Source organism: Plectropomus leopardus, chromosome 14 (genome assembly GCF_026936395.1).
Source record: "Plectropomus leopardus strain MGB_pleo_1.0 chromosome 14, ASM2693639v1, whole genome shotgun sequence".
In the NCBI taxonomy this organism is placed as follows: domain Eukaryota; kingdom Metazoa; phylum Chordata; class Actinopteri; order Perciformes; family Serranidae; genus Plectropomus; species Plectropomus leopardus.
The window spans coordinates 15,368,478-15,383,644 of NC_142189.1; the positions used below are offsets into that span (position 1 = coordinate 15,368,478).

The 15,167-nt window shown below is 37.9% G+C and overlaps 2 protein-coding genes across 5 annotated transcripts in view; one reads left to right on the forward strand and one right to left on the reverse strand.

The window, feature by feature from the left end:
- fancm (FA complementation group M) overlaps positions 1-15,085 on the forward strand; it is a 70,357-nt gene extending 55,272 nt beyond the window's left edge. The window contains exons 24-26 of one of the 2 annotated variants that reach the window (XR_015778751.1): positions 8-154; positions 12,661-12,792; positions 13,615-15,085. Coding sequence is in view for 1 of the 2 variants with exons in the window: in XM_042500722.2 (XP_042356656.2) it covers positions 8-122 (115 nt within the window). In the remaining variant the exon portion in view is untranslated. Of the gene's footprint in view, positions 1-7; positions 1,240-12,660; positions 12,793-13,614 lie in introns of those variants that run through there. The other variant, XM_042500722.2, reaches the window with a different exon arrangement.
- slc25a29l (solute carrier family 25 member 29-like) lies at positions 3,214-11,490 on the reverse strand. Of its 3 annotated transcripts, XM_088087765.1 has the most exons (5): positions 11,104-11,488; positions 8,400-8,443; positions 7,595-7,638; positions 7,227-7,310; positions 3,214-4,918 (listed from the first exon to the last, which is right to left on the reverse strand). In XM_088087765.1, the coding sequence occupies exon 5, from the start codon at positions 4,916-4,918 to the stop codon at positions 4,148-4,150; it is 771 nt and encodes a 256-aa protein (XP_087943891.1). In that variant the 5' UTR covers positions 7,227-7,310; positions 7,595-7,638; positions 8,400-8,443; positions 11,104-11,488; the 3' UTR covers positions 3,214-4,147. The 3 variants fall into 3 exon arrangements, with proteins under 3 accessions (XP_087943891.1, XP_042356658.1, XP_087943892.1); XM_042500724.2 differs by lacking the exon at positions 7,595-7,638 and having other exon boundaries at positions 11,104-11,490; XM_088087766.1 differs by having other exon boundaries at positions 7,595-8,443.
- Positions 15,086-15,167: the final 82 nt, after the last annotated feature.

The following is a 15,167-nucleotide window of genomic DNA, read 5'->3' on the forward strand; positions in this document are numbered from 1 at the left end:
CCCGCAGCTCTATTGAAGCCATACAGAAGGGAGGCTGTATGAGCCGATCCAGAGCCGAGGAGATCTACCGCTTCCTGCGCTTCTCCTGCGACTCCTTCTTCTTGGACACATCAAAAACATGAAAAAGCAGCTAGCAGCGCCGGTGAATAACACTGTAAGAAAACCACATACTGACATCTGTTCACTCATCCTTTAATTCTCCACTACTTTCTCTTTCTTTCGTCTTTGTTTTAAGTCTCACGGGGACCAGTGGGCAACACTTACGATGCTATTTACACTAACTGCTCTATCTGAAGTTGTATCTCAATGAGAGAAAAGCCTCAGGATATTGGTTCAGCTGTCTTGCACAAAACATGAAGGGAAACTCAATTTCTTTCTTATAATAATGTAAGACATTTTCAATAATCACTTGGTTTATCTGAAGACTCGTCTACTGGCACTAATCCTGTCAGACTGTGTGGAGGCAAAACCGTGATTATAGGAACTTGATATTTGATCAACACTTGAATAACTTATTTTTTTGGTCAAAATAATGAACATTGGTTATACCACTACTCTGGAAGAAGTACAAATGGTACCAGATTTCTTTAATAAAGAACGCTATATTTATATGTTGTTTATATATTGTCGCAAAGTATTTATGTGTTTTCCCCTAAAAAATCTGAATGAGTCTGCTTCAAGCTCCAAGCGTAAGTCAGGGCTCCTACAGCGTAAGGCAAGACTTTTTCAAAGCCATTCGAAATGAAATTTAAGACCGTGTTACACAGGGTTTCCATGATCATGGGAAAAAAGAAATCATGGAACTAGTAAAAATCCTTGAAAGTTTTGGAAAAGTCATGGAAATTTGACATTAAAATTCATGAATGTAGCATAAAAGTGATTCATTTTTCTGTAGCTGACGACATAACTTAGTTCTAACATGCATTGAGGTGTGGCAGTGTTTTGGTTATGTTGTTGTTTATTTGTTCATTATCTATGTTTTGTCCCCCTGTTTCGTCTCTCCCTTCATGTCTGCCCATTAGACATGTCAAATTACTTTTTAAAGGACTTTTGGCTTTAGGGAACGGTCATACAACTTTAAAAGGCTGTATTCTGTATTTGTTTAAACTGCCAATTGTTAAAGAAAACATGCCTAGGTTTGGAATGCATGTTTTCTTTAATTTTTTTGCCTTAAAAAAAAATGGCAATTATTTTTTCATCAAAAGTTTTTATTGATTTTTATAGAAAACTTTAAAAATTTGGGGCTTTTTTTTGCATTTTTTTTCTCCTTACATTTTTGCAAGGATTGCTTTCTTTAAAATTCACCTAAATGGTGGCCAGAAACTATAAAAACAGAAATTGGTTGGATCTTCAAACTTCCGACAATCCTTGAACACATCTTGCGGGATGCTGAAAATATGTTTGAATGGAGTTTTAATCTTATATGTTTGAAAAACAGCCAGTTACTGGGTCAAAAAATACAAAATTAATAAAACTGGGGTCCTTAAAAGTTTTGAAATTTTGTCCATAACAATGTGTGGAAACCCTGGTAACAGTTACCAAAAGTGAAGAAAAAAAACATGAACCAAAAGCAACTATTTAAGGAAAGGGGCCATTTTGCTAAAATATTTATGTGCATTTGGTAAATTACACATTTTTAAAAAGATGTTACCGGTTTTTATTTTACAGTGCAATGCAAATAAGGATTCATAAAATCCTACATCCCATATTTTAACATTTTTAAGACTTTTGAAAGGTTAATTTAAACATTTTAATACCAACTAATGCCTTATTTTATGATGAATTAATTTAATACCTTTTAAGACTTTTCCAGAGATCTGAGGGAACCCTGGTAGGTAGAACCTCTGATCTCTCTAAAACCACTAGAGGTCAGTGTTTCATTTCACAGAGCACATTTCTTGATTCTCTGGGGTCACTTCAATCATTCATTGGTTCATTCTCCATAACACATTGTGTCGTAGCTTTACCAAAGAACGTCTCCTCCAGAAAATATGAGGAACAAAAAGGTGACTTTTATTCCACCATTCTCTCAAATCACTACATAGTGTGCATGCTGCTTTGGTGCAAGATAATGTACATTATAAACAAGCACAGAACACAAAGGCATCATTAGACAGTTAAAGCAGCCCTTCTACAAAGATATCAACAACCATGCATCGTACACCAGACAAACCGCGACGGAATACAGAAGTCTTGAAACAGAAAAATACAGGATTGTGATTAAGAAAAAAAATAAAGTAAAGAGAAATTTCACACCTTTAAACCTATAATGATGAAAAAATTCACAGTATGTACAACATTTTGTCTTTGGAAAACCCCAAAGCTGTTTCAGACCAGTTTAACATCTGCCACTCATTACTTAGAAGAAGTAAAAGCAGGAGTTTGGAGCTGCAGACATGAGGATGTTTGCTGAACTAATAGCTTTATCAATTTTGATGAATGATTCACCTGCAGGTAAAGGAATTTTTGTGCATGACTGCAGTTTCAGTGTTCGACGTATTATAATTTGCATTTTAAACTTGAGTAGTTTAAAGCGTTTGTACTTTACCCATTTAACATCTGCTCATGCTCACAGGGGTCACGTTGCTTAATGTGACACTGTGATCCCTCTGTCCTAAAATGACTGTGCTGGTTAACATTGGGAGCGAAAGACAGGGGTGCTAACCTAAGCTTTGTTTTGTTTGTTTGAGTACTGACAAAACTTTTACAGATTTAAAGACTATGGAATCCGTAGCAAAATAGGCTGGATCTATCTTTGGTGCTTAAAAATTGAACTTCAAATGTGATCATTACTAAAATCTGTTTTTGGCAGAATAGTGTGGTCTTGGTAACATACAAGTGACTATTTCTCCTCTAAAATAACGTGTGATGGTCAAATGTCTAAAAATATTACCATAGGTGCATAAATGTTCGGAGACAGTAGTTATAGAAATGTACATAAATACGCAAACTGCAGCTATAAAATGTTAAATATGCAGCTGCATTAAACACAGACAAAATCTGCAATTTAAAGTGTTAAAATTGCAGTAGCTTTTACTGGTCTGACAATGACAAATGTGGCTCCTGCTAAATATTGTGCGTATTATCTATCGACAAGGAGCACATAGTTTAAAAAAACATTTTTCTATTCTTAAACGCTCCCTTTAAAGCCACCAGCTTTGTTTGACAGTGAATTAGAATTAGTGGGAAATCTGAGGGCCAAAAACAGGTGTTTACATGTGCTTAAAATCATACCATAAGGTGCTTTCTTTGGACACATTATGTCCAGAAAAAAAAACAGCATCAGGTTTGGTTATAGAAAATGATTGTGCTCTATAATTAAATATTTAAAATTTAATTGTCACACATGAATATTTTGTATCCGACTTTCTGTGTCATACTGAAATGGGCCAGCGACTGGGCCTGTAATATTTTCACCAATTAAAACTTTACAGCATACCTTGAATAAAATTCCCATGGCTTCTCATAGAAAAGCTTAAATACATACACAGTTTCAACCTCAGAGAAAGAATACAACAATTTCTACATAAATGTACAGGCTATCTTTGAATTTTTAACCATTATAATAAGATGTGTCACATGATATGGAGGTTAACAGTGAGAGGGGACCTGGAGAAAATATTAATGTATAAAATTAGTAAACTGATTATTAAAATCACAGTCACTTCACTGATTGGAGTTTGCTAAAAGAAACAGTAAAAAAAAAAATGCATTTGTGTCCAATAGCATGCCAGACTTTGAATACTCTACAAGTTTAGGCGTGTCTCATGGTGGCTGGCTGTTAACATGAATTCCATAAATACAAAGAGTTTCTTTTACCCCAAGCTCAAGGAACATCTGTAACCGTTACTGTACATTACAGAAACTCTTGTAACAGTTCCTAAATTACTTAAAAGTCAAAAGTGTACAAAAACCAAGGACTTTAAAAAAACATCCCATATTTACAAGTGCAGCCTTAATCTTAAAAATATATATTATTTAAATAACACGTGGTCACCTGGCTGAAGCTCCACAGGCTTACCTTTCATCAGTTCACCTTCTCATTATAGACACCTGTTTTCAGATCACAGACCTGCACGAAGCTGCATGTTTCTATATCTGTACTATTTTCTGATGACTGTAGTGATGCTCACTGCTGCACGTTGGCTCACATGCTGGTCGGCTGCGTCTGTGGCTGCAGAGGCTGCAGCTGGACAGACTGTGTCTCAGAGTCCTGAATGCTGCACTCCTCTCCGTCACGCATGTACATTAAAAATAGAGTCACTGTGGCAAATGTGGTGGCATTCACTGGGAATGCGCGCAGCAGAGTGGAGGTGAGTCCACGTGTGAACACCCTCCACCCCTCCTTCTTTAAGCTCTGCCTGACACAGTCCATAATGCCGCTGTACTGGTTGACGCCACCCACACCGTCCGCCTGAAGACGTGACTTGATCACATCCACAGGATAAGTGGAGATCCAGGAAGCGATGCCAGACATTCCACCGGCAAACAACAGCTTAAGGATCATGTAAGGATCTTCTGGCTCACAGCCCAGGGAACGTGTCCACATGTCATAAGCGAGAAAGTACACACCGAAGCCAGGTGTCTCCCGCAGCAGGGTGGTCACCATGCCACGATTGATGCCTCGGATTCCCTCTTTCTTGTAGATTCTCACCAGACAGTCCAGCGAGTTCTTATACATCTTCCTCTTGGACTTCTTCTCTCCGGTCCCTTGCAGCTGCATGCGCGTCTTGGCAAGCTCCATTGGACAGCAAATGACACACTGGATGGCTCCAGCAGAAGCTCCGGCCAGGAACTGGTTCAGAGGTGTGTCCCTGCCAAGCTTGCGCATGGCGTTGCCCTGGACGCCAAACACTATGGCGTTGATGAAAGTCAGGCCCATCATTGGAGAGCCTATGCCTTTGTACAGGCCAAGCATCTACAGACACAAAGACAGATTAATGGGACCAGTGGACAAACACTGAGTTGCATTAGGATCTCTACAGAGTCCTGCAGGTCTTAGTTTTTCATCATTGGTTGCACAACATTGGATTTTTGGTAGATATTGTTCAACTTATTATGGTCAATTGCTGATTCCAATGTATGCACATATTTCTTTCCAGCTAACGCAGAGACAGTCAAATCTCTCTTATGGTGAATTAACATTATTATGTCTACTGTTAATGTAATGGGCCACTGACAGATGCAAACATAGTATACAAGGCTTTTCGAAATATACAAATTTACTGGGCAAAATAAAAAGAAATATATTCAACTAAAGTGACATTTATTCTACTTTCACAGGCTTGGACGATGTTCTCCCTGAGACAATCCTGACAATAGCCACAACCAGGGCAAATTCAACATATTTCAACCAATTAAAGTTGCAAAATTAATAGGGGTGTAACGATCCATCGATCTGCATCGATATATCCATTAAATGAGCAACGATCACTTTATATCGATGCAAAGTGTAAACACAGATCCATATCATCGTCTTTCAGGCGCGCCCTTAGACTTTATATCTTCCATAGGATTACTAAAGAGATTTAAAGTGATACCAAGACCGACATGTGAGTGGCAGCAATATGCCGCAAGGCATCAAGAACGCCAGAAATCTAAAAAGAAGAAGGCGCGCCCTTACTTTGAAAGTCTGTCACTTCACACAGCGTTCGGCAGATGATTGCGAGAGAGAAAGATGATGAGGATATATTACTATAATTTACTCTGGAATAAATCATCAGTGAGGAAATGTTTGCAAGTCAACAGACAGCGCATGTCATATGAAAACAAAAGCCGTACTGAGGAAACACGACGGCCACTTCACTGACCTCTTGCTAACGTTATGTTAGCTGCTCTGTTTCAGCAATGTTGACTGAAAAAACACGTGCATGCAAACTAAAACTCATCGGTGCTAATCTGTCGGGATGTGCAGGGACTCAAACCAGCGGTGAGTAAGACAAAGCATAAATAATAGTAAGTTGGTTAAGTTATGAGTAGAAGAAAAGTCTGTTACCTGCTAGAGCTAATTTCTGCAATGTAAAATGCCATAGGCCTATGCTACTAACATTAGCATGTTGTATGTGTGGGGGAAATGTAACCTACAAAAGTTTTTTTGTCTATGATGTTTGACAGTTAATATTGAGTTGTATACTATACTCTTGTTGTTAATCCATGTGGTGAGGATGTTGGGAGATGTTTGTCTTCAACTCAGACAGCCCTGAAGTTCTAGGAAAAGAGATCATGGTTTGAATTGAAAACAAATTTTCTAGAAAACGTTTTTAAATAGAATGAACCAGTTTTAATTATTTCCAAATATGTATATGCTGTTTTTATCTTTTCTGGCCGAAAGCAAAGAAAGGGGTGGCAGCTTCTCCTGTGACTGACTATAACGGCCCATATCAATCAGGCTCCAAAATCGAATTGAATCGAAATCGCATCGCGGTAGACTTTGCAATATTGGCAAATATCGTATCATTGTCCAAAGTATCGGTATAACATCATATAGTGATGAAACCAGTGATTTACACCCCTAAAAATTAAAGCATTATTTCAGCAGAAACTTTCACTTCAGACCAATGCTAATATTTAACTTAAAAACCTTTATCTGCCAGTGATGATGACATGCATCCCTGATCATTTGTGCACAAAACATTGTGATTAATTCCTAGAAAACTATCAACCACACTTATACCACTAAAACAAAAACATGTAGAGTAGAAGTGTAATGATATGTTGATACAGATGGATATATTGATTCAGTAACCGACAAATATAAACAAACAGGAGGTTTTAAACTTCAACATTAAACTGAAAACTACTTAAGATTTTCGTATTGTACAGTAGGGGGAATACAATCCAATACTTCCATGTGAAACAGCCATGAGAAATTCACTGAGACCGACCATACTCCGTTCAGCTCAAATGGCACCGAGTCCACAGCTTTATTTAGCGCCTGCAGGAGTAAGGTACTCACTGACCCTTGCTGACAGACACACCTCCGCCCCCTTCCAACCCATGTTAGGCACATGGCTGATGCCTGTGTTTCGAGATGGGACTGTAACCCGACACTTTAATCAGCACAGTGGCCATTCTCAACTTTGGCATCGTCTGCAGCGCATGGTGAGTGAAACACGTCAATCAGTCTCTGGATGAAACTTGACACCTAACAACCGTTGGATGTTTAGCTGCAGCTTCAGAAAGAGAATAAACAAGTAAAATATTAAGAGGCGAACAAACAAACTTACCGACTCCTGGCGTATGATTGACTGGAAGCAGTGAAATGTCCCACGGTACAGAGGTTTGTCCACATTCTGAACTTGAAGCCTCACCTGTGGATGACAGCCCTCGTGTTAGTCGTATGACCAACAACAGCAACACAAACACTACTAACCACATATTGTAACACAAGTTTAAAGGGAAACAAGCAGGCAACAGAGCTTTGAAATGGGTCTTTTCAGGGTAAAAAACATAATGCTAGGGGGTGAGACATGAAGGGAGGAAGATTAACCGAGAATAAAGTAAAAAACAAAATTTCTTCTGTGCTTTATATTTCTATAGCTCAAGACAAGACATTGGGTGAGAGGAGGAAAAAAGAGACCTTGACCATACTTACTAGGTCACATTTCCATGGAGAGGTTGTTTATTTCTCCCTCTCATCTACAACACAGTGACACTGTTGCTGTTAAAGACAGCCTCCCCCAGACACGAGCTCAGGGAGACATAACATTGAATGCAAGGTATAAAAGAGCGAAACCATTGATCATCTCTATGCGCCTCCAAAGCGGATGCTGCCATTTGAAACAGTTGCGTGCGATATCTAAAACTTCCTTGCCTTTTCAAAGTGAGTGATTCGTGACAGCAAAAGTCTGGTTAATTCACATCAATCATTAAATATAATGTCACAAACACACAAACACACAATGCAAGTAGTGAAGAAAATCTCTGAGTATTGTAGCTATAAGACAACAATATACTTTGATAACAATATAACATAAGGGACTGAGTGAGTTATTCAGCAAAATGTCAGTAACTGTGGCCAATGTCCCCTAATAACCTATAACAACTTAATTTAAATCTAAAAGTAAGTAAGTGCACTAAAGTTCAACTGATGGTTACTGATAAATGATGACATTTATGGGACCGCATGTGAATAAATTATATTTATAGAATCAAAGAAAACATGATCTACACAAGTTAAAACTAAATTCTGTCTTTAATGATAATACTGTCCCTGCAGTGACCAATATTCCAATTATCTTGCTCAGTTATCTCATTCCTATTGTAGGCTGACTGTGTACCTTCAGATTATCTTGGTTCAAATTCAACAGAGTGGTCTGACTCGCTATAACACAACGTACTAGATCATGCCGTTGCCTAACATGAGTAAATATTGAGGAGGATGAAACAGGTGCACCCACCTTCACAGTGTCAAAGGGATGTCCGACCAAAACACCAGCAGCACCTGACAAACAAGAGACAGGATTTAATATCATATTAGAAAAAAAAAAAAAGATTATAAAACAAAATCACCAATAAGACAATGGCTTATAGTAGAATGGCTCATGATGTTTCAACGGCAAACAGCCTGTCCGCTTGAGACGGAGGGAAATAATCAACTGGTCACTGCACTGTACCCTATGACGAAATCTTAACGGTGACCTGTCCTTGACTGAGACAAAAAAATCCATTCTTCAACAGTTAACTTCAGATCATGTCATATTAGGACCTTTGAGGTAATCAATAATCTAATCTTCACGCTAAAACCTCGTTGACCATGACCTGACAACTAATGCACACATCATTGTTGATACAGGAGTGTTAATTATTTATTTGCAATGTTGTGGTAAAGAATCAGTCCTTCAGTGTTTATAAAAGTGTATCGTAATTCTAACATATTTGAGCCTTGAGCTTACAGTAACATAACCTCCTGTTAGGGTTTTGGCCCCCTTTTCAAGTATTCACACCTTTGAACACTGAGCAAAGTGATGCGAAAGTGAGGGGAAAATGTCTCCAGTTGAAAAAAAGAGAATTTATTTTTATTATATATTTTTAATTATAATAATCACATTTTGAAAATGATGTCACAAAAATATTAGATTTCAAGAACTTTTTTCAATTCTGGTTTGCCTTGTTTTTTGTTTTTTTTTTAAATACTAATTTTCAGGTAATTTTCCTGTACTTTGTATTAATTTCTTGCTAATTTCTGGGCCAAGGAGTCTGGCTGGGGTGTGATGTTTTGAAAATCTGATGATTTGCAGTTTTGCAGTGGCTATTATGAATAATATTATCTAATATATAGGCTTTAGGGTTTAAAGGGTGGTCAAAATAAATAGACAAACCAACAAACAAACCATGAATCCCCTCCCCAGTGCTTAAAAAAATCTTTGACGTGCATCCCTTGTTTTGTACCACCCCTCCTGGCTCATAAATAACAAACAGTCCCTTATTACTGTGGTGTAACAGCATGCACTGGGGCACAGTTCAGAAAGAATGAATCGGTATGCATTTCACAATAGTACTGTTTAATCCAGAGTAGCTGTAGGGCAAATATATAGCTGATGAGTTTTAAAAAACGGCTCTCTGGATATTTTTCAATCAACGAAGGGCCTGTGAGAATATCAGGGGTCCTTGATGTACTAAAGTTTGGGAAGACTTGGCCTTGGGCTGAGACAAAACAGCTGACAAGATTCCCAAAGGTTTATGGTAAGGCTTTGCACTGTGAGCGACCTCCATTCAAGCATGAAGGCATGAACTCCGTTTTCACAAGAGGGTTACACCCTTACGAGGAATGATCGGGGTTATTACGTAATGCATGTGATGTATATTATCACAAGACAATATGGTGTCAATGCAACACAGAGCTTTTCCTTTAAAAAAAAATATTGGGTTTTATCAGGACGTGTGTAAGTTTAATTCACATAAGTTGGCTGTTTTTATTTTTCATTGATTCAACTGTGATGCACCTCAAATCTTAGTAAATATAAACTATAGTGATTTGTAGTTTTTCAAATGAATTTTGTATCACATTAGTTTTGAAACTTTGATCAGTTATGCAATCTTTTTCTTTTTTTATGTATGATTATTGCTGTTTAAACCTTTACAACCTGGATTGACATCATTTTCCCCCTGTGCTTAAGTGCAAGCACTTAAAGCATTTAAACTTTCAAACGTAAGAAAATTGATTTGATTTCTTTCAAACAGCAACTTGGCAAAAAATGTCCCTTAAAATTGTTAAAACAAAATTGGAAAAGGTGATATGAAAATGCCCTGAAAATAAGCTAAAAATGAAGAGCATGGAGAGACAGGGAATTATTAGAAAATGATCAAATAATCAGGGAAAAATATCAAGAAAACTATTTTTTTTTAAATATTGTTATATATTTAAATAATAATACGTTTATGAAGGACACAGAAAAGTCCATCTGCTACGACATAAAAACTGATTATGCAGACAAAATTTAAGATTTTAGTCTTTTTTATATGTATTTTGTATCTCCTGGTTTCAAATCATATTTATTGTGCATATAATAATAATAATGATAAAAACAACAACAATAATAATATATTGTGTAGACATAGATTTGTATCGCTTTTATCATTTTTTTAAGGTTGTTTCCTGTTTTTGTTCTTTTTGTTGTTTTCGTGATAATTTGAGGTAATTTTCTCATAACATCTTTTACTTTTACTTTACTTTTCACTTTTTAGGTCATTTTTTAAAGATGCTTATAGCCTTCTTTCCATGTTATTGAAAGTAATCAAGCCACTTTGCTCAGATTTCCTATCCCACAGTTATAGGGAGTGGTATTATCGTTATCATACTCGCCGCTCCCTCTGTGTGAGATACAGGTATGGAATCTAACTTAAACTTACATCCGGATTTTCCACATACATTTAGGCACAAAAAACGCAAACGTTTGGGATTTTCAGTCTTAAAACCACCCTTGCTGTTTGTTTACAGTGGTCCTCAGACGTGGCAGCTGTGATCGAGCCTCTACCTTTACAGCTCGAGCTGTCCACGCGCTGCTTGACGATGGAAAAAAAAGTGGCTAATGCTAATGCTAGCTTCAAGTTTGTAACCTGGCCAGCGCTGCTAGCTAACATCAACACAGGATGACCACTCACCTCCTACGCAGCCCGCAGCGAAGTCCAATGCCATTCCCTCACGACTCTAATGGTAAAATGTATCAAGCTAACTCGGTGGCTGATAAAGTTAGTTTAGACGCCCTTTTAGTGGGTACTTTTTTTTTATAACAGCCCCTGAATCTGTCTCAACTTGGTTATTTACAAACTCCGGCTTGGTGTTTAGCCAAGCGCGTTAGCTCTGAGCAGTATCCTGTTTGCTGATGCTGAGCTAACGTTAACCGTGTAGCCTGGCTGAACCTGTGACAGATGTATTTTGCTGATGTGTCCTCACGCTCACTACTAGAGACGCTCTTACAGCCAAACCTTTCTATTTCTGGAGGGGCAACAGGAGGAGGAGGAGGAGGCGGGGGTTCAAAGTAGAGAAGAAGAAGCGTGTTTGCCCTTTTTTAAGGCAGCCCAATCGGATTACTTGGAGGTAGACAACTCCCCTAGCGGGTACTGTCCGCCCCTCGCACCCATTGGCTGCTGCACCCTCAGGCAGAGCAGCAGAGTTTGAAACTATCTAGGCTGATCCTCTCCAGCGTCAAAATCAACACTGTTATCATTCCGGTGATCGTCATCAGTATATGGTCATGAGCATGAGTGAGTGTCCAACTGGGATACCTCTGATTAGAGAGACGTGAACTGTGCCAAATTCAGGACACAATATCATAGGGGAGACTGGGGTTGGTTGGCACATAGCTATCTGGTCCTTTGGTCGTCGCAGAAACACTAATTTAAACTCAACTCATCAGGGCAGTGGTTGAGCGGTTTGATTCCCGGTCAAATACTGAAGCTCAAATTGCGCCTGGTGGCTGTTCCATCGGTGCGTGGGTGCCAGTGAAATGTGAATGGTTAAAAACTGAGTAGCAGGTGGCACCCTGCACAGTAGCCTTGGCCAACAATGTGTGAATGGGTCAATGTGACCTGTATTGTGAAAGCGCTTTGAGTATTAAGAAGTGATTTGCACTATATAAGTGCAAATCCTTTTACCTTTTACCTTACCTCACACATGACCGAGATGAGATACAAGACGTGCCGCTAGAGAAGCGTGGTCAGCAAAACCATTGTGTCCCTATAGTACAGCGTGCTTGTGTGCGGGCGCTCCTCTCTTGCTGCTGTGTCACGTGTTTTCCCTGGTTGTTTTTTGACGTGCATAATAGTGGAAATATTTTTCAACTTTTTGGCTCAAGGCGTAAGCACTGCTTGTCAAAGTCACTTTTGGCCAGGTGCGCTTCCAAGGCATCTTAGGAGTGCTCGTGCTCGGCACAATGCGTCTTGGTGTAATCGTCCCCTTAGAAAGTAGCTAAACCTAGAAAAAAAACACGTTTTTCTGTTGCAATGTACATGGGTATCTATCAGTGTTGTTGATTAATTCAAGCTCAACTCTTGACATTCGAGTGCAAAGTATTTAATCCTTTGTGTTGTTTTATAAATATCCATTGTTACTGCCCTCTTAAGGTTGAAACCTGGCTATTGCAATTGGATTTCTGTTATTGGCTTATCCTGGTACAGTGTTTCCCACAGAATGACAGTGCATATGTGGTGTTTTTGCAGGTCCCTGAATGCAGCACAGCACGTGGAGCTCTCCATGACTTCATCTCTTCTTGCATGACCCTCGGGGTGGATAATTGATGTGTACATCCCTTAACAGCTGATCAGATCACATCAATGGATGAGAGGAGCGAAGTGAGTGCAAGGTTGAAAGCTGCTGTGCTGTCTCTGTGGGCTATAAATAAACAAACATATATATATATATATATATATATATATATATATATATATATATATATATATATATATATATATATATATAGCCAAAAGTGGGAGGTTTAGTTATTCTTTAAAAGTTTACATCCATGTATGTGAAAACACAGATGCTTCACACACATTTCCCCATGGCAGCACAGATCTATACAATCAGCACAGTTTCAGTTTGGACACTCAAGATTAGTATCACCAATTCAACATCCGACCAAAGGCATCACTCTTTGTTCCTGAGTTATGATATTGAAAAATGGCCAGTAGAGTGTTTTTTGTAGACCATCATGATGTCACAGTTAAGCTGACCTTTTGGATATAAAATGTCATTACTGTATCGTCATGTCCTATAAGACATTTGTGTGAATTTTGTCAAAAAGTTTGACCATCAAAATCAAATCAGTTCATCGTTGAGTGATTCCAAATGTTGAGTGAGTTCAGGTGAATGTTTGTGCCAAATTTAAAAAGTCTCATTGAGTTGTTCTTTAGATATTATGTTCACAAGAAAAGGGTGGACAGACAACCTAGAACGTAATGTCTCCGCCCATGCTTTGAAGAGAGCATAGATACATTTCACTTTCAGTCTAATTGTAAAAATCATAAGATTTTAGATAAAATGCCTGTTTGTACTGAGCATTAAGACTGGACAAATTAGACTTGGATTATACTGCCTATGTTGTATAAGAGTTTGTCAGTGTTTTAAAATAGTTTTTCTGTTCCCTAATCATCAGTAAATCAATTTGTTCACAGGTTTCCATGGAGACATGAGGGAAACAATGTTTTCTTCAAGAATTCAAGGTAAAACAGCATGACTTACTAATGTACAAATAGTCATTATGTGGGTGAGGTATTCCTTGAAAGTGATATAAAACTTCAGAAAGGAAAAATGTTTTAGCTAAGGTGTAAGTACATAATCCTGAAGAAAGATTGTTGATTAGTGAAAGTCATTCTCAGGTCGTCAAATACTACCACTTCGAGTTAGTCGTTCGGAAGGTAATTGATGATGACCTGTGAATAAGAAAAACATGACGTCCTCCTCAGTGATTTATACTGCATCAGAATGACAGTTAGCACATGGGCTAACCGTGGTTCTTAGAAATGGCATGTTCGTCATATTTTCACAATTTCCCTCTGAGTGTTTCTACTGTGACTAATATGATAAGGTTACTCCCTAATATATATATCATAATATATACATCATAAACTTCCCTGCTTTATTAGTGTTATTTTAAACCTACCCTTTAAACAATAAGTGTATCTTTATTGTTACAGTGCTGTTGCATTTGCAGCATCACATACTCACCTCCATGCTACTGATATGTAGTATGTTAAAACTGTGCATGCTCTCATATACTTGACTGCATTGCTATCATTTAAGGATCAACCATATATTGTTTTTTAAGTATATTCATGTGCAGTCATTTGCCATTGCTCAAATCAGATGTATGAAAAGAAGCCTTTTTCACAGTAAACATGTTGACTTCTCTTAGTAGGAAAAGCACAGCGGTTTCAAATAACATAATGACGACTCTGTTCTCGTCAAGTGTCCCAGTGATCCAGAGAGCCAGCATGCACAATACCAGGACCCTGAATTCAGCCATTATTAATTCTGTATTTACTGTGAAATGTCAAAATGTCTGTTGTGAAAAGGGCCTATAGTGCAGTCATGTATCCCAAAATGTATGTATGTATCCCAACCCTTCGGAACGACATCAGTTTTCCTGTCCTGCTTTCAGACGCCTTTAACATGCATTTCAAGCTTTGAAACCTAAGCAAATAGATTTGACCTCTTTCCAAAACATGGCAAAAAAACCCTAATGAGCAGCGTAGCAATAAGATGCCCCACAAAGAGCAAAAAAAACAGGAAAATATGAAGAAAATTACCTGAAAAATAGTTTTCAAAGAGAGAGAGAGAATTTTAGAAGCAAATTTAAAATTTTTTGAAAAGGGGGAAAATGTCCAGAAAACTATATTTATTATTATTACCAATTTATATTTGTATTCATAATTATTTATTTTCCTTTTTTAACCTATCCCCTTATTATTTCCCCTTATTTGCTAAATTTCAGTTAATTTGCTTGTAACTCCAAGTTTTTCAAAAAAATAAGCCTAATTTGCTCAGGTCTCAAAGGGTTAATGGACACTTTGGCTGTGTGACATAGGAACATGGTTTTTCAGGAGACGTTTTAGTTTGTTCGTTCAAGTACAGTTTAATTTTTTGTCTGGCCATAATTCAAACGTCTTCACTTAGACCATGTTTAGGGAGTTACCTTGAGTAAAGTAAACTTTATACTCAAGCAAAA

What these genes read in the sequence shown, in the direction of transcription:
- slc25a29l (XM_042500724.2), bottom strand. Translation starts at nt 11,137, where the DNA reads ATGGCATTGGACTTCGCTGCGGGCTGCGTAGGAG. An exon ending in CGCTGCGGGCTGCGTAGGAG is followed by an intron (nt 8,444 to 11,103) that starts GTGAGTGGTCAT and finishes CTTGTTTGTCAG; the next exon opens with GTGCTGCTGGTGTTTTGGTC. An exon ending in CAATCATACGCCAGGAGTCG is followed by an intron (nt 4,919 to 7,226) that starts GTAAGTTTGTTT and finishes TTGTGTCTGTAG; the next exon opens with ATGCTTGGCCTGTACAAAGG.